The sequence below is a fragment of the Carya illinoinensis genome, chromosome 3 (assembly GCF_018687715.1).
Source record: "Carya illinoinensis cultivar Pawnee chromosome 3, C.illinoinensisPawnee_v1, whole genome shotgun sequence".
Classification (NCBI taxonomy): domain Eukaryota; kingdom Viridiplantae; phylum Streptophyta; class Magnoliopsida; order Fagales; family Juglandaceae; genus Carya; species Carya illinoinensis.
Window position 1 is genome coordinate 8226681 of NC_056754.1, and position 20706 is coordinate 8247386.

At 35.8% G+C, this 20706-nt stretch overlaps 1 protein-coding gene and 1 long non-coding RNA gene across 2 annotated transcripts; one reads left to right on the top strand and one right to left on the bottom strand.

Moving 5' to 3' along the window:
- The first annotated feature begins 7450 nt into the window (after positions 1 to 7450).
- LOC122305343 lies at positions 7451 to 7868 on the top strand. Its single transcript, XR_006241132.1, has 3 exons — positions 7451 to 7527; positions 7632 to 7689; positions 7802 to 7868. It is a non-coding gene; the product is annotated as an uncharacterized LOC122305343 (long non-coding RNA).
- Positions 7869 to 10718: 2850 nt separating this feature from the next.
- Positions 10719 to 17727, bottom strand: LOC122304428 (putative glycogen synthase kinase-3 homolog). Its single transcript, XM_043116707.1, has 4 exons — positions 17511 to 17727; positions 16933 to 17065; positions 10894 to 11128; positions 10719 to 10778 (listed from the first exon to the last, which is right to left on the bottom strand). Exons 1-4 carry the CDS (start codon positions 17725 to 17727, stop codon positions 10719 to 10721), a joined length of 645 nt encoding a protein of 214 aa, XP_042972641.1.
- Between the last annotated feature and the right edge of the window lie 2979 nt (positions 17728 to 20706).

Below are 20706 nucleotides of genomic sequence, written 5' to 3' on the forward strand. Positions count from 1 at the left end.
TAACATCATAAACAGCTTGATAGCTCTTGGCAAAATTTATTCCAAGGTGGAAATAGTAAGAAAAATTCTCAACTCTTTACCAAAACGTTGGGAATCAAAAGTTACAACGATTCTTGAAGCTAGAGACCTCAAGAAACTTAAAATCAATGAACTCATCGGATCACTTATCACCCATGAGTACACATTGAAAAGATGAGAAGAAGAAGGAAAGCCAAAGAAGAGCTTAGCACTTAAAGCTGTTCCTCATGAAAGTGAAAGTGATGAAGATGAGGAAAATGACGATAAAGATGAAGAAGTTGCGATGATAACAAGAAGAATTCAGAGGTTTTTGAAGAAAAATAGAACTCCTCCGAGGAAATCCTTCAAAAAGTTTTCTAAGAAAGATTCAGGTAAAAATGACACTTTAATTTGTTATAAATGCAATAAACCTAGTCATATCAAGCCAGATTGTCCTCTGCTAAAGAAAGATCGAAACAAGGGCAAGAAAGCAATGAAAGCTACATGAGATGATGATTCAAGTCGCTCAGATAGTGAAGCAAGCAATGAAGAATCAGCAAATCTTTGTCTTATGGCTAAAGATGACATTGAGGTAACAAATCTTGATAATATTGAAAATCCTTCATATGAAGAATTGCAAAATGTTTTAGAAGAGATTTATGAGGAATTTGAAAAATTGGGTATCAAGTATACTGCTTTGAAAAAGAAAAATTCTTCTTTAACAAACGAAATTGAAATTTTAAGAAAAGAAAATATCATTTTGAAAGATGAAAATCTTGAATTGAATAAGAAGAAAACCGATTTAGAAAATATTGTTAAAAAGTTTACGAATGGAAAAATAAATTTTGAAAAACTTCTTGGTAGTCAAAGATGTGTTTTTGACAAGGCAAGTTTGGGATATATGCCAAAACAAAAATACAAACCTTATAAAAATTTCTTTGATAATCATTCTACATCAAAGACTGATATTCAAAATTCTTTTCATAAAAATAATTTTGTGAAAAAAGGATATTATTATAATCATTCAAGTTTTTCATATATGTCACATGCTATTTGTAATTTTTGTAATAGAAATGGTCATAATTATCATACTTGTCCTATTAGAAGAAATCATACAATGACTATTAGGGCCATATGGGTACCTAAAAATCTTGTTTCTTCTAATACTAATAAATAAAGGATCCAAAGAACTTGGGTACCAAGAAAAATCATTTTAATTGTTTTTATAGGTATGCATGAAGTCATCCACAAGCAAAAACAAGTAGTTTTTAGATAGTGGATGTTCAAGACACATGACGGGAGACAAGACTAAGTTCTTTGATCTTAGATCTAAAGAAGAAGGACACGTGACATTTGGAGACAACTCGAAAGGGAAGATCGTGGGAATAGGCAAAATTGGTAATGAATCTTCTCTCATAATTGAAGATGTTCTACTTGTTGAAGGTTTAAAACATAATCTTTTGAGCATAAGTCAATTATGTGATAAAGGATTTACAGTTACTTTCAAAATGGATAAATGCATTATTTTGAATGATCATGATTGTAATATTTGTTTTATTACTTTTAGAAACAATAATGTTTATACAATCGATTTTGAAGAAATTACCTCACAAGATGCTATTTGTTTTTCAGCTCAAAATGAAACTAGTTGGCTATGGCATAGAAGATTAGGTCATGCCAATATGGAACTTATTTCCAAACTTTCAAAAAATGATCTTGTGAGAGGTTTACCAAAAACAAATTTTCTTAAAGACAAAATTTGTGATGCATGTCAATTTGGTAAACAAACAAAAACTTCTTTTAAAACTAAGAAACATATTTCCACTACTAGACCATTGCAACTAATACACATGGATCTTTTTGGACCAAATAGAGTTGCAAGTCTAGGAGGAAAATATTATGCATTTGTTATTGTTGATGATTTTTCTAGATATACTTGGGTCATCTTTCTTGCTCATAAAGATGAGGCACATAATGCCTTTACCAAGTTATGCAAGAGAATTCAAAATGAAAATGGCTATACTATTTCAAGTATCCGAAGTGATAGGGGAAAATAGTTTGTTAATAAAAATATTGAAACATTTTGTGATGAAAACGGTTTTGTGCATAATTTTTCTGCTTCTCGAACTCCTCAACAAAATGGGGTAGTAGAGAGGAAAAATAGATCTCTTCAAGAGATGGCTAGAACAATGCTCAATGAGAACAACTTGCCTAGTTATTTTTGGGCCGAAGCGGTAAGTACTGCATGTTATGTTATAAATAGAGTTATGCTAAGGTCTAAGTTAGATAAAACCCCCTATGAGCTTTGGAATGAGAAAAAACCCAACATTGGTTACTTTCATGTATTTGGATGCAAATGTTTTATTTTGAATGACAGAGATAATTTAGGCAAGTTTGATGCAAAATCTGATGAATGTATCTTTCTCGGATATTCTACTAATAGTAAAGCTTATAGAATATTCAATAAAAAGACTTTGACTATACAAGAATCTATGCATGTAGTATTTGATGAATCTAATTCTCCACTTTCCAAGAAATCTATTGATGAAGAAACAGAAGGTATAAATAACACAGAAAGTCTCAATCTCAACAAAGAGAAAACAATAGAGGAAGTTCAACATGGAGTCATCAGGAAAGATCATCAAAATTTAATGCAAGATGCAACCAAACAGTGGAAATTTGTGAAAGATCATCCAGTGGAACAAATTTTGGGAGAACCTTCACAAGGTGTAACTACTCGATCATCTCTTAGAAATATTTGTAATTATACTGCTTTTCTATCTCAAATTGAACCCAAAAATATTGATGACGCACTTCTTGATGAATCTTGGATTCTAGCTATGCAAGAAGAGTTGAATTAATTTGAAAGAAATGATGTTTGGACACTTGTTCCTAGACCCAAAAATCATACTATTATTGGAACAAAATGGGTTTTTAGAAATAAGAAAGATGAGTCCGGAGTCATTACTAGAAATAAGGCTCGACTTGTAGCTCAAGGTTTTAATCAAGAAGAAGGAATCGATTATGATGAGACATATGCACCTGTCGCAAGATTAGAAACTATTCGAATGCTACTTGCATATGCTTGTTATAAAGATTTCAAACTTTTTCAAATGGATGTTAAAAGTGCTTTCTTAAATGATTTTATAAATGAAGAGGTATATGTTGAGCAACCTCCAGGTTTTGAAAATCATATTTTCCCAAATCATGTTTTCAAACTCACAAAAGCATTATATGGACTTAAACAAGCTCCTAGAGCTTGGTACGAGAGACTTAGGGGTTTCTTGATTGAAAAAGGTTTTTCAAGAGGAAAAATCGACACAACTCTTTTCATTAAATATGAAAATGATGATATTCTTTTGATTCAGATTTATGTTGATGATATAATATTCGGTGCTACTAATGAAAATATGTGTCAAGTATTTGCTAAGACTATGCAGGAAGAATTTGAGATGAGCATGATGGGAGAACTTACATTCTTTCTCGGATTACAAATTAAGCAAGCAAAAAGTGGGACATTCATCAATCAATCAAAATATATTAAGGAATTACTGAAGAAGTTTGGGATGGAAAATGCTAAGGAAATTGGAACACCAATGAGCCCATCAACTAAACTTGATAAAGATGAATCCGGTAAGCCAGTTGACTCGAAGATATATCGAGATTTGATTGGTAGCTTATTATATTTAACAGCCAGTAGACCAGATATTATGTTTAGTGTGTGCTTATATGCACGCTTTCAATCATCTCCAAAAGAATCACATTTAATTGCAGTTAAGCGCATTTTTAGATATCTTAGTGGTACAATTAACTTAGGGTTATGGTACCCTAAGCACACATCTTTCGATCTAATCAATTACACAGATGCAGATTATGCTGGCTGTAAAATAGATCGAAAAAGCACTAGTGGAGCATGTCATTTCTTAGGTCATGCACTAGTTTCCTGATTTAGTAAAAAACAAAATTCTGTTGCACTATTTACTGCTGAGGCAGAATATGTTGCTGCAGGTAGTTGTTGTGCTCAAGTTCTCTATATGAAGCAACAACTTGAAGATTTTAAACTCATGTATAATCACATTCCAATCAAATGTGATAATACAAGTGCTATAAATCTTTCAAAAAACCCAATACAACATTCTAGAACTAAGCATATTGAAATAAGATATCATTTTCTTCGAGATCATGTGCAGAAAGGCGATATAGTACTAGAATTCACAAACACACACGATCAGTTAGCAGATATTTTCACAAAACCTTTACCAGAAGATAGATTATGTATGATCAGAAGAGAAATAGGTATGATGCATGCTATGAATATCTCTTAAAAGATAGACTAGAGTCAATAAAAATAGAGATAGATTTTTTAAATACTTTTACATAAACTTGAGATTCTTAGCCTCATGTTTGAGACGCTCATTCTCTTCATACAATATCATGTCATTCTTATCCATGGGAACCGACAAGCGGAATGAAGAATCTAATAAAGATTTCAATTGTTTATTCTTCTTCCGAATGATTCCTTCCCTTGTATGAGACTCTTGAACAATTCGTTGAAGTACAACAATTTGTTCTTTGAGCCTTTCAACTTCATGATTTTTGGCTTGTAGCCGCTGAAAAAAAGCAACAATAGAGGAAGAGTAGCGAGTCCCAAGACTCACCAAGTCATAAATAGAATCAGAATCTGACTTATTAGTCAGATTATTATTTTCTTACTGCAACATGGCACCAATGGTAGCTGCAGAAAGGACAGGAGGTTGAGATGCAGAATGCCTCATGGATGGATCTAGAGAAATGTTAGAAGAATGAGCCATTGAGAAAAGAATAAAAGGCTTAAAACGAGAATGCCGAAGGAATGCAGATGAGTTATAGAGATGAGATGAAAACTTGATGCGAATTAGATGAACTTCAGGACTGATTTTATAGAGATAGCATAAAGAATAAGACAAACTATTGTCTCTTCAAATCTTATTTAGTCAAAAGAAATACAAGATATGCTGGACACACATTGTCAAAAGTTTTCTTACTAAGCCAGCGAGATTAACAGTAGATTGTTCCTATTTTTCTAGTAAACGATGAACCTCTGCTGTTATCTGCCGATGTTGACCTTGTATCTGAACCCTTTCTCGTTCCAGCTCCTCTATTTGTGGTTGCAGATCATGAGTATACCAATCTGCAAATTTTTTCAACTCTTGGTTTTCTTGCTTTAGCCTTTTATTCTCACTATCCTTATTAGCAAGCTTCTGTCGTAACTCAGATATTTGCATGTTAAGATGATCAATCTCACTCACCCTCGCCATTAACCTTCGAGACAAGATCGTAACAGATGCAGCATATTGACTACTGAGCATTCTTGATTCTGCAATAATCTCAGAATCAGCCTTACTAGAAAAACGGTTCACTGCTCCTATCATGGTATTGACGGCCTCAGGAGAGAAGATTGATGATTGATGCGTCAAGGGTTCCTGATTCAAGTCTGGAACATTAGTGGAAGAGAATTGCTCAGCCATTCTATCTTTGTGGAAAAACAGAACTCAGGTCAAGAAGCGATTATTTTTTGGCAGCCGATAGATGAAAATGATCATTTTTTTATAGAAACTCGGAGCCTTCAATCCCGTTTGTCAACAACATCAGGCGATTGTTTAAATCTTCAGCCGTATTAAATTCATAGAGTTAGGCCTCGAGGCTTTGCAGCACTTGTCGGGTCACGGACGGCTCCATTTTTCAACTATCTATAGTGTCTACTTACGCACCGTTTTCTTCAGTCTATTTACTTGTTGCGGATCCTTTTTAATGATGCCAAAAGGGGGAGAAGTGTTAGACTAGAACATTAACACTGTTTAAATTGCTAAACTTGTTATATATGCTTGTAATTATATTTATACTTTTGCTTGAAAAACTAACGCACATTCTCAGTGGGAGTTTAAGTATTAATACAGGTTTCAGGTTCTATCAAGTATTTGTCATCATCAAAAAGGGGGAGATTGTTGAACCCAAGATTTCAAGTTTTGTGTAATTATATATTTACACATGGATTTTGATGATAACAAATGAATTCAAAGAATAAAGAAGTCTCAAGCTCAAGTTGTCTACACAATGGAGTCAAGCACATCAAGGAAACAAGCATAAGCAAGAAGGGAACAAGTTCACATTAAAATTATAGAGTAATGCTGTAAATCTCTTCAAAATTCGAAATTAGGATTAATGCTCAAAATTAATATTTTATCATAAAGCATTAAAATACATTTTCCACATGTGCATTAATATTTTTGAAAATTAAATTTGAAAATTTTGAAAGATGATTGATTGTCATCTTTTGCATGTGCATGCCTTGATTAAAGGGTTGAACTTTGAAAATATTAAAGATGATTGATTGTCATCTTTCACATGTGCATGTTTTATTTGAATATTTTCAAAAGTGATTGATGCTTTTTTAGACTTATACAAAAGGTAGATGATTTTGTTTGAAAAATTTGAAAAGTAAAGTGTGCTCATTTTGTCATATGCAAAAAGTAAAAGATTAGGTTTGAATTTTTTGAAAAGGAAAATCTGCTCATTTTGTCATATGCCAAAAGTAAAAGATTAGGTTTGATTTTTTTTGAAAAAGTGAATGATGTTGTCTTTGACAATTGAAAAAGAAGAACCTTTTATTGAATTTTTTGAAAAAGTGAATGATGTTGTCTTTGACATGTGAATCTTTTTAAATTTGAATATGAAGTCTCATATGCCTATAAATAGATCATTTGAGAGCTTCACATTCACAACACCAAGAGCATACAACATTCATTCAAAGCTTTCATTCTCTTTTTTCTAAGCATTGAATCTTAATCCTTGTTCATTTTGAGAGATATAGTTTGCGCTGTATTGTTCTTATTTCACTCATTGAGGAGTGTTTTCTGATAACCTACCCACTATCAGCTCTTGTATCAGAAAAAGGGTGTGTATAACCCTTGTGTGTGTAGAAAGTATTCTACACGGGGAATAGTTGAATCACCACGTGTAAGGTGATTGCAAGTGTAGAGGGTGTTCTACACGGATCCTTTGTAGCGGTGTTGTTCAAAGGTGTAATAGGTTTCTATCTCCACCTGAAGGAGGTTGAATAGTGAATTTAGGAATCCTCAAGGGGTAGCTTGAGGCGAGGACATAGGCAGTGGGGCCGAACCTCGTTAACATACTGAATTTGCTTCTCTCTTACCCTTACTCTTTATATTTATTGTTATTTCATATTTTGTTTATATTTTATATTATATATTTGATTTATAATTGTTATTTTTTTTAAATACAACTCAATTCACCCCCCCTCTTGTGTTAGTCATCTGGACAACAGTTCAATTGGAGAGAAGGGAGGGGGGGGAGTAGTGGAATTCTTATATTTATTTATTTAATTAATTTAGTTGTGCTTGTTCAACCTTCATAAGATCATTCTTGTCCTTACACCCATGACTACTGTATGCATGAAGGTATCCTCCTGGCCATGGTGATGTGTTCCCGTCCTTGAAGAACAGTGGCAAGCTTGATGCACTGTTATCACAGGTTGGCACTATGATGTATTATTTAGTGATCATCTGAATGTTGATTGATGCATGCATGCTTATAAGCTTTATTATTTTCTGAATTTCTTTTTGTCCCTGATTCAGGGTAAGGAGTATGTGTTTGTTGCCAACTCAGACAACTTGGGTGCTGTTGTCGACTTGAGTATCCTGTCATTGGTTCTCATTGAAACTTTTGTTTCTAGCAATGTTTTTATAATAGCGCATGTAGAACAAATCCTTTCTGTTGCCGTTATTTTCTTAACTGGATTTCTTAGAAATCTTGAGTCACTTGGTCCACAACAAGAATGAATACTGCATGGAAGTGACACCCAAAACCTTGGCTGATGTATTTTAATCTATTTTTTGCTTCTTATGATTGCATCTTTTACAGGAAACTATGATATAGCAGCCCAAGAACATTCTTGAATACATCTTGCAGATAAGCTTGGACTAATAATGGCTGGAAGAATGCATTGATTGTATGAAGCAGATATATTTTGTAATATGTATTGATAACTCAATGTAATCCATTTTTTATATGTAATTTCATATATTGTAATTGTGTTTTGTAATGTAATGTATAAATACCAAATAATATAATATGTAGTGATTGCATTTTTTTTTTGCGTGCATTTACATGATTTATAATAAATTTATTTTTTTCAGATGCATTTAGTTAAAAATAATAATTAGTTTTATATTAAAGGAATATGCTTTTCAACCATTTTTTCTTGAAAAATTTGTAATAATAGGATTTAAGATAAAAATAAGATGCTTTTAAAAGAAATTTAATAATATAGGTAAATATAGATTTTTGTAAAAAAAAAAAAAAAAAAAAAAAAGGGGTTCAACCCGGAAACCGAATTCCGGGTTTTTCAAAACCCGAATACATCCGGGTTTCGGACCAGGTCTGACCCGGATTAACCTGGTCCGGGTTCCGGCTCGGATTTAAGACCCGGGTTTCGGTCCGGGTGTATCTGGATTCCCGAGTTGGAACCTGGATGAACAGTCCTAATTTGAAAGATAATTAAAGAAATTTTGGATATCATTGATTTTATTTAAAAAATATTTTACCATTTGAAGTACTATTGACTTATATAACAATGTTTTGAATTTCTTTTTGGATCTAAACATTTGTCTTAGGAGTGATTGAAGTGAATTGGACTTATTCGATGTAGTCAGTATTATATCTTTTATGATAAAAAAATGATAAACATTAAACACACATCATTTTTTAAAATAATTTACAAAATATATTTTAAATTAATGAAGGATATTTGTGTATAATACCTTATAAAAGTAACATTACTTTATAAAACTATCTTCATTTTAAAATATGCATGCATTATAAAATAGGAAAAATATAGTTACAAGTAAAATTGTGTATTAATCTGTACACTAATGTGATGTGATTAGTAAAAAAGTAGATTTTATTAAAAACAGTGTTAATTTAAATTTTAAGTATGAATAAATCAGTATTGATATACAAATTAGTGCGTAACTGTGCTTGTATATAGTAAAATTCTACAAAATATATTGGAAAACATATTGTATAACTATCATTACTCTGTCGGATTCAATAGTGATCAATTTAATAATCCACAAACTCACATAATCTTGAACCCCATTCACGCGTTTCTAGGTGGCCGTGTCTTCCCCGGTAGAAAAGTCTAGCTGGCTCTTACAATGTGAACAAAAACTATGCGTGTATTCCCCAGTAGAAAAACTACAAACAAACAAATAATGATGCGTATGGACAAAGTGAAAGTTCCTTAGACAAAAATACCCGACACATACTCAAATCTTTGGTATTTTCTTTTTCCAAAGAAAAATATACTAATACTGTTATCATGGTTTGAATTGAAGTTATGTACTAAACTATATATATATAAGGGACAACCATTATAAATTTGTTATACACGTATTTGATAAAATATAATTATTTTTCAATTTTAAGCACATAAAAATCAAACAAAATTTAAATAAATTAAAAAATGGATGAGAAGTTCTAGTTTGGACAAGTTAGACATGATGTTACTTTTATTTTTGGATGTTGCAATTGGTTGTATTTAGTATTTACTGACCTCGCGCATGTTAAGTACGTATTTTTCTTTCATTCGGCTGGGAAGAAGAAGAACATAAACTGCCGGAAAAAAAATAGATGGATCAAGGAATGGGCTGGCCGGCTGTCCGGTTAGAATAGTTCGAAAATCTCTTCGACTTTTCCGTAATTTTCTTTGATGGGTCGAGTATTTAATCGATACTAATGGGCCTTCACTCGATTTTTAGAATAATCCAACTCTTCCCATAAATAATAATTACTAATGGGCCTTAACTCAAATTTTAAAAATAATATAACTTGTCTCATAAATTTTACGGGCAAATTTCTATTTGGTCCGTTAAAAAAAAAATTAATCTAATTATTAAGTCCAATAAAATTCACACTCTATCCAAATAAAATTTAGAGCCCGTAGCGTATGCCAATTTTACTTGGTAAATCTCAAATGGGCTTTCCATACATATTAACCTAAAAAATATGTTAGAATGCAGACTTTATGCCAGGCTTGGGTGTTATATAACATGTGTGTATGGTAGAGGAAAAACAACTTGCTTGAGAAAAATTGTGTTAAGAACCTACTGTATTGATGTATTGAATGTATTGTATTAAGGGAAGATGATGAAAACCAGAGATATGGTTGCAGCAGTAGATAAGCAATTGTTAAGAACCTACTGTACTGATATATTGAATGTATTGTATTAAGGGAAGATGATGGAAACCAGACATATTGTTGCAGCAATGGACAAGCAAAATGCATTCCAGGTATTTGTCAAATTGCTAGAAAGGAAATTAACTACTAAGTATTGATACGGGAGTAACTTTGTGGGCTCCCAAACCTCCAAATGCAAGTACAAGTTCAGACTATTTTTACAGACCCCTCCCTATGCCATTTCTGGCTTACATATGGACGTAGCCCATGACTAACAAAACTAATGAAAATGCGACACGTGGAAAGTAAAACGGAATAGAAATAACAGATTGCAACATAACGACAAAACTGATCTAAACGGCAAGCTATAGACGACTAGTAGTTCAGCTCCCTTTATTGGTCTTCAAAACGGTGCGTTCCCATTTGTCGAAACGGTGCACTCATGATAGACTCCAAACGCTGCATTTCCAGTTACACTTTAGTCCTAACCTTCAGACAGAGCAGCTCCCTTCATCATCTCCGCACTCATCTGCGCAAGAGCCCTCTAACACAATGGAAACTCATAGCTTGCTTTTAGGGTTGTGTTAATTGGGATCGTAACAAATTCTCCCCCTTTAAAGAACCTTGTCCTCAAGGTTCATTTTGACTAAACAACTTACATCAAGTGAGGTTGTATATTCTATGGCACCAATTTTAAGGTCGGAAGCTCGGTAGAATTGTGAACACATGTCTGACCTGGTAGCTTTCCCTTTCACTAGCATTCTTGCACGTCCATAATTGCAAGGCTTAAGCTGGTGAGTGAGAGGATCAATCAAACGATTTTGAGGCTTCATATCCCTATAGGCTATGGTCAACCCCAATACCCGTGTGTATATAAGCCAGCTCCCAAAAAATCTAGTACAAGTAAGGTTTCATGAAGATGAGTGAGATTCTCTTATATGCGCTGCTGTACTGCTTCAGTACCCAATACATGATCTCTGGGACATGTTCCACCACAAGGTTAAAAAAAATTCCTTCTTACTAGTTGTGGAAAAGAAACAATGCTTCAGAGAAATCACATGTGGAAAAATAATGCATGCGGTAGCTCCCCAACTGATCTGCATGGTTCTTATGGGTCTCGTACAAACTCCCCCACTCAAATAACCCTATCCACAAGGTTTATAGCATTGATGCAACTCACTCATACTCACATTATGGAAAATAAACAATGCTTAGGAGAAATCACAAGGTTTATCCCCTCACAAAGCTAACATCAAATGTCCAACCACCGGGGTAAAAAACGAGTATAATCTTTTTACCCAAAGATATATATACCATCATGGAAGCTTCAGAAAACCGTGATACTCAAACAACCCCTCTCAATAGATCTGTTGAGTGTGCTGAAGTAATGTTCTTGACTTTCAGATGACAAATCTGTAATCGCAGCTGTTGCACTCTTCAATGTAATATTTGCTAATGAGAGGGCAGTGTCTGTAATTGGTGGTCCCAAGAGACACACACGGTACAAGCAGATTTACAAGTAGAAAATCCTTCAAATGAAAGTGGTAGTTTTACGAAAATCACCGACTGCACACATTTGTGCATGGTCCTCACGCGCTACCCTTTTTAGCAGCTCTTCTCGACACACTTGCCAGATCACCGGACTCGCCACCACCATACCTTTGAGATCTGACATTTGTTACTGAAAAGAAACAAGTGTGTTACCTTCATAGGCCGTCACAGATTTTGAAATCTACCGAAATTGGTCCAAACTGTAATCCGTCCTTTTTTGCATATATCTTTGCTTTCCTTTTTTTGTTTCCTTATTGTTAACTAAAAAAAAAAAAAAGAGTTTGTCTCCCGAACGTTTGTCCATAGAGGTTAAGTCATCTCTTTTTATGAAGGGTGAGATAGAGTCTCTATTTAGGCAGAGAGTGTTATCTCTTAGACGTTTGTCTATGGAGAGTATGAGCAATAGTGAAGACCAGACCAGTCTCAAAAGGAAATAGTGTACTGGCCGGAGGAGCTCTAAATGCATTATTTTGGTTTATGACGTTATGTTTGATATGGAGACATCCCATAATGTATATAAGTTTCTCTGATGAATGAGTTATGACAGTTTTTCTTCAAAAAAGAAATGTAGAGAGAAAGTAAAGAAATGATGTCGCGTGGTTTATTCAGTGATACTACTCATCATCCCACACCACACATTTTACACATTTTAATATATTTTTTTATAATTTCCTATTTTTATTATTTTTATTTTATTTTATTCTTGTTAAACTAATTGAGTTGTTCTACTTATCATCCATACACCACATATTTGTTATAGGAAAAATGAAAAAAATAAAATAGGTGTAATGTGTGGTGTGTAAGGATGATAAGTAGAATTATTATTATTCAAAAGGCAATGATATCTAATATGGTGCCAATATTGATCTACCGAATATGCTAAAATTTTCTTTTGAGAAAAAATGTGGCATTGGCACATAAGTAATTGACAAAATTTACTTTGGGACATTGAGATGAGTTAAGTTGAATTGTAAATAATAATATTTTGTAGATACAATTAAGATGTATTTAACTTTTTTAAGTTGAAATGTATGAAGCAGAGATGAATTTAACTTTTTAATAGAAAGTTAAAAAAGTAATGGGTCTCATTAATAAATAGTTTGAGATAGAACCTTAATATCGGGTTAGTTAAATGATCAATAATGATCCGCATGTAAGATTTTTACAAATTTATTTTCAATAAAGAGTGATAATCTAAATTTAAAATTCAAATATTTTTTAGTAAAACCAGACAATCCCATTAATATGATATATATATATATATATAAATTAATTAGCTACCGTAAAATATATAATTCTTTCTAAAGTGTTCAGATAAATGTTTCACATGCATGTATCCTGGGCAGGTTTGGGGGCAAAGAAATCTCATCTCAAATTCAAAATTCTCATCTCATTATTACAACTTTTTTAAATTTTCACACAAAATATAATAAACAATTCAACTTTTTCAAATCTCAATATACATTTTTCAAATTTCAAAATAATAATAATACTAAAAATGATATTTTGAACTCTCATCTTAAACTCAAGATTCTTTATGTGCATTCTAAAATGCAGTACTTGAACCACACCATCTCTCCAAATTTGGTTATAATTCCTTTTTCTTTCTCACACATAACGTAGGTCTTTCCTTTCAGTCTTCGTTCATATTTTCCTCACTCCAGCTCCTACCGGTCACCGAATTCATGATTCCTATCAGCACAAAAAATCACAAACAAAGTTACCACTTTGAATTTTGTAGATTGGTTACTTATTTATTTTTGGGGCAATGGAAGAATATATACAAGCGGGAGCTCTCTCTCTTATGAGCTTTTATTCCTTCCCTGATGATCTTTCGCGTTATTTGTTCCATTTCTGCTCAAAATTGCAGGCCGCAAGTGATTTCAATCTTTAGCTTTTATATAATGCTATTAGATTAGAAGGTATTTAGTTAATATTTTGGCTGGCCCGAGTTACTCAACTTGCTACTATGCATCATGATTATATTTCCGGCTATTTTTATTTCCGGCGATAGAATTATGGTCGCAAAAAGCCAATTTTTTAACTTTGGAAAAATGTTTGTGTCAATTGTGAAAATAGACGGAAATATATACTTTTTGTGGCGATTTTTGTGTGCCGGAAAATATTGTAGCCGCAAATAAGCCGTTGTGTAATTCTATATCGTCTTAATAACATTTTTGCCGTTACAAATATTTGTTACGGCGAAAAATCCTTCCTTATTACGGCGACTTCTAAGTTGCCTTAATAAGTTTTCTACTCCCTCTTCTTATTTTCCCACGCGGGACTCCGGCCTCTCTCTCTCTCTCTCTCTCTCTCTCTCTCTCTCTCTCTCTCTCTCTCTCTCTCTCTCTCTCAGGTTCTACACGGGGCTTTCCGGCAAAAATAGTGCCGCCATCTTATCGCGGTCTTGTCGTCGCCATCTTATCGCCGTCTATTCGCCGCCGTCCTCTCGCTAATGAGTTTCCGTTTAAAATTTTTTGGCTCCATCTCTCTCTCTCTCTCTCTCTCTCTCTCTCTCTCTATAACCCTCATTCATTTCTCTGTGCCCGCTTACTCTCGCTCGTTTCGCTTGTAACTTTGGGATTGATAGATGTAAAGAGTTTAGTTATTTTACTTTTTTGGTCTTTGATTTTAAAATGAAACGAGCGTAAATTTGTGTATGGATTGTTAGATTTGGTTATAAAAGGGGCCAAAATGGCTTTAGTTATTCATGAATTTGGTTCAAATACTGTATGGTTGTCCTGTGATTATGGTACTTCATTCCTACAAATACACATGTAAATGCATATGCAATGCCTAAATATGCTATTTTCTAGCAAACTCAGGGTTGTAATATTTTCTGTGGCATGATTACTACATTATGCAAGTTTTTTTTTTCACTCTTTGCTTGGTTTCTAGTGGATGGACAGTTTAGAAGATTTAAAATATAATTAGTCAGAATTATTTCAGTAGTGTTGATGCAAGATTGGTCAAGTAGTACTAAAGCATGGGAAGTCTTTGTTTTTAATTTGATATTATCTCCGGCCAGTAAATTTCAAACGTGATTTTAATAAATCTTTGTTTAACAGATCAAAATTAAATAAGATATTAATAGTCACATTTGTATTATCTTTATAATTTTCCTTTAATATATTAAGAATGAGTTGGAGCAGAGGAGGTTTTGATTCAAGAAAAACAAATAATTAGTCAGAATTCATGGCCCATTTGGTGGAAGGGATAAACTTTGCACAAGTAGTTGTGGTTTATCCACTCAATTATTAGGTGCCCAGATTAGAGCTAGGGTCCATGCCAAGCAATTTTCATCATTTCAATGTACAATCTTTACAATGAAAGCCAGTATAGTGAAAAATGGAAGAAGCTCATGGGCTTCATTCTCTGCCTCTACTGTTGCCTTGAGGTTTCCTTTTCCTGCTCAGTCATGTTCTCATAATTTGGTGCCCTTTCTTTTATTCTCTCTTCAATTGTTCTTTTGGTTGCTCTTGGAAAACAAGCTGCTATCAAAATTTAAATGAACATATTTTAGAGCCCATATACACCATTGCTCATACTCGGGAAAATGCTTTTTTTTTTTTTTTTTTTTTTCTCTAAACATATGTGTGATGTAGGATTGCTGAGTAGAATAACTCTTTTATCTTAAATTCCTGTCCTAGGTGGGTGGTTGGTTCATGTTTTGAGAGAGGCCTATCACTTGTATTTATGAAGGGTAAGGGGCAATTAATATGTAATTGATAGATGGATTTTCTTAAAACTATTTTTATCATATCAAAAGAATCCTCGCATTAAAGAGATGTAGGTCCAAATTAAACTGGTCCAAAGCCCATGGGTGCATGGCTCCAAACCTTGTTTGGATCTCCTGTTTATCTCTTAACTTGAACCTTCCTTCATTCAATCTTATTAAAGGTTGATACTACGTTCCAGCCCAAGCTTTATGAATCAGATTTGAAAACCTTGTATGTACTAAAGTTGATTTTATAAAAAATCTGACTTCAATTCATAAGTCCAATTCGTCCTTTCCTTTTTGAAAAACTAGAAATTCCATCGAAAAATCCTCTGTATCTTCAAACAATTTTTGTTGTATGTTGAAACGATGTCTATAGCACTGCATCTTCTCCTTTATTCCCAATTATCATATTCATGTGTATGCATGTTTGGGAGTTGCACTTGGAAACCAAACCAAATTAAACTAGGTTATTTTGCCAGCAAATTTGATAGAACATCCTAGGATCATTCAGGGACGTAGACAAACTCAATACATTAAAGCAGGGTGAACAATTGGCTACGAAACTCTCAATTTTTAACGTTCATCAGAAGAATGCCTGTGTATTGCTCTCCGCCTTTCACACTTACTAGGCACCTTGTAGCATTTAACTAGCTGCTAATTCAAACTGTTCCAAATTTTTTCAGATTCCCAAGCAGAATGGAAAAACTATCTGAATAATAATTGAGCTACTTGTGTGTCAATGTAACTTACCCAAAGTTACACTATTGAAAACTTGTTTTCAAATAAATATTTTTGCTTATCTACCATTTGATCAAATGTTCTTTACACAAATGCCAAATTTCACAACAATTGGATGTAATTTACTATAAAATAAATAAACTTAATTGTTCAGTATGTGATTACCAACATATTTGCAAAACATGTGGATTTAATAAAATACTATTGTACCATAAAGCCATTGGTGGTATAAGTCTTTTTAAAGACTCACTAGCTTAGCTTGAACCTAACCATATCTTCATATTCCCTGCAGTACACCTATAAAACAGATACACAGGTATCTTGCATATGGGAAATTCCCATGTCTAATTGGTGTCTGTCACAAAAGATACACTAAACTCTTTCCATGAATTAGGTATATCTCTAGAGTTATAATTTAACGTTTATTATAACGTTTATTGGGGGACTACATGTTATTGTAAATTTAAAAAGAGAAAAAACATCATATTTTAATAATATGTAATCCCATGAAAAATTTTAAACATAAGCTCACACATCACACATTTTTTTATCTTTTATGATTGAGAGAAAAGGGAAAATTCTTTCATATGTTACTGTGACATAAGCTCACACATCAAACATAAGCTCCTTTTTGGTCGCTAAGCTTATTCTACAGTATTCACAACAAGGTCTTGTTGGTCACCTCTACCTGAACATTGGACTGGGGATATCCTGGTGAAGAGTACCAAAATCTAATTCCCAAGTCTCGGCACCAATCTCGGTAGTGGTCGAAGTCAAATTGCCTCCTATTGTCTGAAATGATGTTGCGAGAAATGCCAAATCTAAAGATGATGTTCTTTCACAATAAACGAGTGATATTATTAGCCATAATCTTCACCAGTGCTTTGGCCTTAACCCCCTTAGTGAAGTAATTCACCTCTACCACCATGGGTTTTACCTTGCCCTTCCCTGGGGGGAGGGGGCCTACTAGGTCGACCCCCCATTGGGCAAAGGGCCAAGGCGAGGATATCAACATTAGTTCTTTTAGAGGGTGGTGGAGGATCTCAAAGTATTCTTGGCACTTTTTGCACCTTCGTGCATGTCCCTCAGCATCTTTCAAGGCGCGTGGCCAATGGTACCCTGCCGGCATTACCTTGCCTGCTAGTATCCTTCATTCGGAGTGGTCGTCACAGATTCCCTCGTGTATCTCTGCCAATATATGTTGGGCTTGTTCGCTCAGAATGCATCTCAATAGGGGAGTGTTGTATCCTTTCCAGTATAAGATACCGTCGACTATGGTGCCCTTTGCCGCTTGGTACTTGACCTTCCTTACCCTTTGTTTGTTGCCGGGCACTTCATTGATATTAAGGTACTGAAAGATGTCCATGGCCCACTCTAGCGCGCTTGGCCCGATTTCCAACGGTTCAATCCCTATGGCCGGCATGTCTGTGGTTCTAAGAGTGGCCGATTTTGGTATTGGGGTAGCCTCTTGTCTAAATGCCATTTTTGCTAGCCTGTCTGCTTTGTGGTTCTTGGTTCTTGAGATTTGCTGTATTTGGAAATGTTTGAAATGAGCGAGCTCGGCCTCTACCAAGGTTAGGTATTTTTTCAATATCTTGCTTTACATCATGAACCCTCCTTGTACTTGGTTAACCACTACTTGAGAGTCTACTTGAACCTCCACCTCCTTCGTGCCTAAAGATTTTGTGATAGTCATGCTGAAGAACCATGCCTCGTACTCTGCCTCTTTGTTTGTGGTTTTTAATGCTGGCTTAATGGCATAGTCATGCTCTTCACCTTTGTTTGTGATGATATGCACTCTCACTCCCCCTTCAACCTGGCAAGACAAGAAATCAACATAGACTTGCCAAGGCTTCATGGGTTGTGCATATTTAGTTTCTTTAGGGAAGCCTGGGAATTCTGTATTATCTGCCCTTTCATGGAGGTGCGCGGGGCGTACTCAATGTCGAACTCGCTTACTTCCACGGCTCAGTTGGTGAGGCCGCCTAAGGCATCCGGTCATTGTAGGATCTTTCTCAGAAGGGCCTCAGTGAGGACTTTGACTGGGTGGGCCTGAAAATAGGGTCAAAATTTCTGGGTGATTACTATCAAGGTGAAGGTGAGCTGCTCGATGCAGGGATATTTGGATTCCGCCCCCCATAAGCCTTGTTGACATAGTAAAATAGCCTTTGAACCCCACCATCATCTCATACGAGGGCTGAGGAGGCCAGTTGCAGAGAGATGGATAGGTACAAGATTAATTCCTCCCTACAAGGGTCGGCTAAGCAGCGAGGGGCTAGTTAAATACTTCTTGAGCGCAGTGAACACCTCATTACACTCTTCATCCCAGTCCAAGGCCTTCCGCAGCACTTTGAAGAAAGGAAGGCATCTGCCCGTTGACTGCGACACAAAGCGGTTAAGGGCTGCCACTCAACCTACAAGTTTCTACACATCGTTAATGCTTTGCAGAGGAGGCATGTCAAGGATGGCCTCCACTTTCTCGGAATTGGCTTCGATCCCCCTTTCTGATACCATGAATCCTAGGAACTTCCCAGAACCCACCCCGAACGTGCATTTCATGGGGTTCTGCTTCATCTTGAATCACCTTAGTACCGCAAAGGCCTCTCTGAGGTCATCTAAGTGTTGTGCGGGATCTTCACTCTTAACTAGCAGGTCGTCTACGTAGACATCCATATTTCTCCTGATTTGAGTTTTGAACATTCGATTAACCAACTGTTGGTACATGGCCCCCTCATTCTTTAAGTCGAATAGCATGGATGAGTAGCAGTATAGCCCTCAGTCCATGATGAACGATGTTTTTTTCTCGTTATTTGGGTTTATATGGATTTGATTGTACCTGTAGTAAGCCTCCATAAAGCTTAGCATGCGGTGGCCTATCGTAGAATCCGTAATGAGGTCGATGCAGGGAAGCAAGAAGCTGTCTTCTGGGCAAGTTTCGTTCAAGTTAGTGAAGTCTACGCACATTCTCCAAGTTCGTTCAAGTTAGTGAAGTCTACGCACATTCTCTATTTACCGTTTGGTTTCTTCACAAGCACCACATTGGACAACCAGTCTCGGTAGCGTGCTTCCTGTATGAATCCTACTGTGAGCAGTCAATCGATCTCAGTAGCAATGGCAGTGTTCTTCTCTGTATTAAAGCTCCGACGCTTCTATCTTACTCCTATGGCTTTAGGGTCCACACTCAAGTGATGTTGCATGATCGTTGGGTCAATCCCCGGCAAGTCTTCATGACTCCAAGTGAAGACATCACGATGCTCCACAAGCAGCTGTTGTAAGACGTCTCTCATTTCAGTGGTCAGTCCAGTACCAATTCTGGCGGTGGTTTCTAGTAGGCTTGGGTGCAGCAGAACCAACTCTAGTGGTTTGTTCACCTCTGCTTTCTTGAGTGCACACTAGTCCTTGCCTTGTTTTCAACAGGGATGCACTTCAGAGTAGGTGGGAGGAGGTACTCACCTCTGCTTTCTTGAGTGCACACTAGTCCTTGCCTTGTTTTCAACAGGGATGCACTTCAGAGTAGGTGGGAGGATAGTTGGTACCTCCTCCCCTGCACACATGGTGTAGGCTCCCCCTCCAGTGCCTTCTAGTTTATCGGTCGCATTATCATGCATCTCCCCTTTCATTCCCTCTGGTTGCATTATTCCTATGGCCGTTGTTTCCATATTCATCTATTCTACCATTCTGTCTCACTCCCAAGTCGTCTAAGAGTGGGTTTTGGCAAGCCACTGTTGATGTTGTGTTTTGTACGCTTTTGGGTCGGGTCCTCGACAACTCGGGTGTTCAATTTTGAGCCTGTAAACACAAAGGTAACTCTGAAGTCTGGTGGTCGGGTAGAGCCTCTGATACCTAAGTCAGTAGAGTTCGAAAGAGGGAGCTCAAGGACAACTATAGTAAGCAGAGTTTAGAGAGTCCAACCCCCTCTTTGGTGTCTTGGGGTTGTTTTTATACCTTAGTTTGGGGTCAAAGGCCCATGACCTGCGACTGAGTGGAGGGGTGTGGACCTCCCCTGCCAGGTCTCATTCAATTCGGCCTGGTCCTTTGATGAAGTAATTAATGCGGCGTTATTCTCTGGTAGGTGTAATTAATGGGTAGTGATTCTCTGGTGTTGCCTTAGAGTTCAGTCCCTTAGAGGAGGCATGTTTCCCCTTTCCCTCACTTGAGTAGCCTCCCTTGTTCCCAGAGCTGCAACGCACCCCTAACTCGGCACCCATACCCAACTTGTTTAGGTCGAGAGCCTTTAGTCAGGCCGTTAAGGGGCTTAGCGGGTTCAGGCCCTTAGGTACTAGGCTCGGCTTCCCAGGCCTTTAGGGACCTAGGAAAGGTCCTCCTGACAGCTGGTTTAGGCCTGTATTCTTAGGCCCGAGGTCCTGGAGAAAAATCCCCCCAACACATATCATGGGCTCAAGAATAATTAGCATGCTCACAATTAACTTCCAAAAGTTAATAAGCCATCCAGAATTTCTCA

Bases quoted from the DNA above. Each gene is read 5' to 3' on its own strand.
- LOC122304428 (XM_043116707.1), bottom strand. From the start codon at position 17,727: ATGGCATTTAGACAAGAGGCTACCCCAATACCAAAATCGGCCACTCTT. The intron at 11,129-16,932 runs GTAGAGGTGACC...TACTTGTACTAG, and splicing joins ATCCCCAGTCCAATGTTCAG to ATTTTTTGGGAGCTGGCTTA. The intron at 10,779-10,893 runs GTAAGTTGTTTA...CCATTGTGTTAG, and splicing joins AATATACAACCTCACTTGAT to AGGGCTCTTGCGCAGATGAG.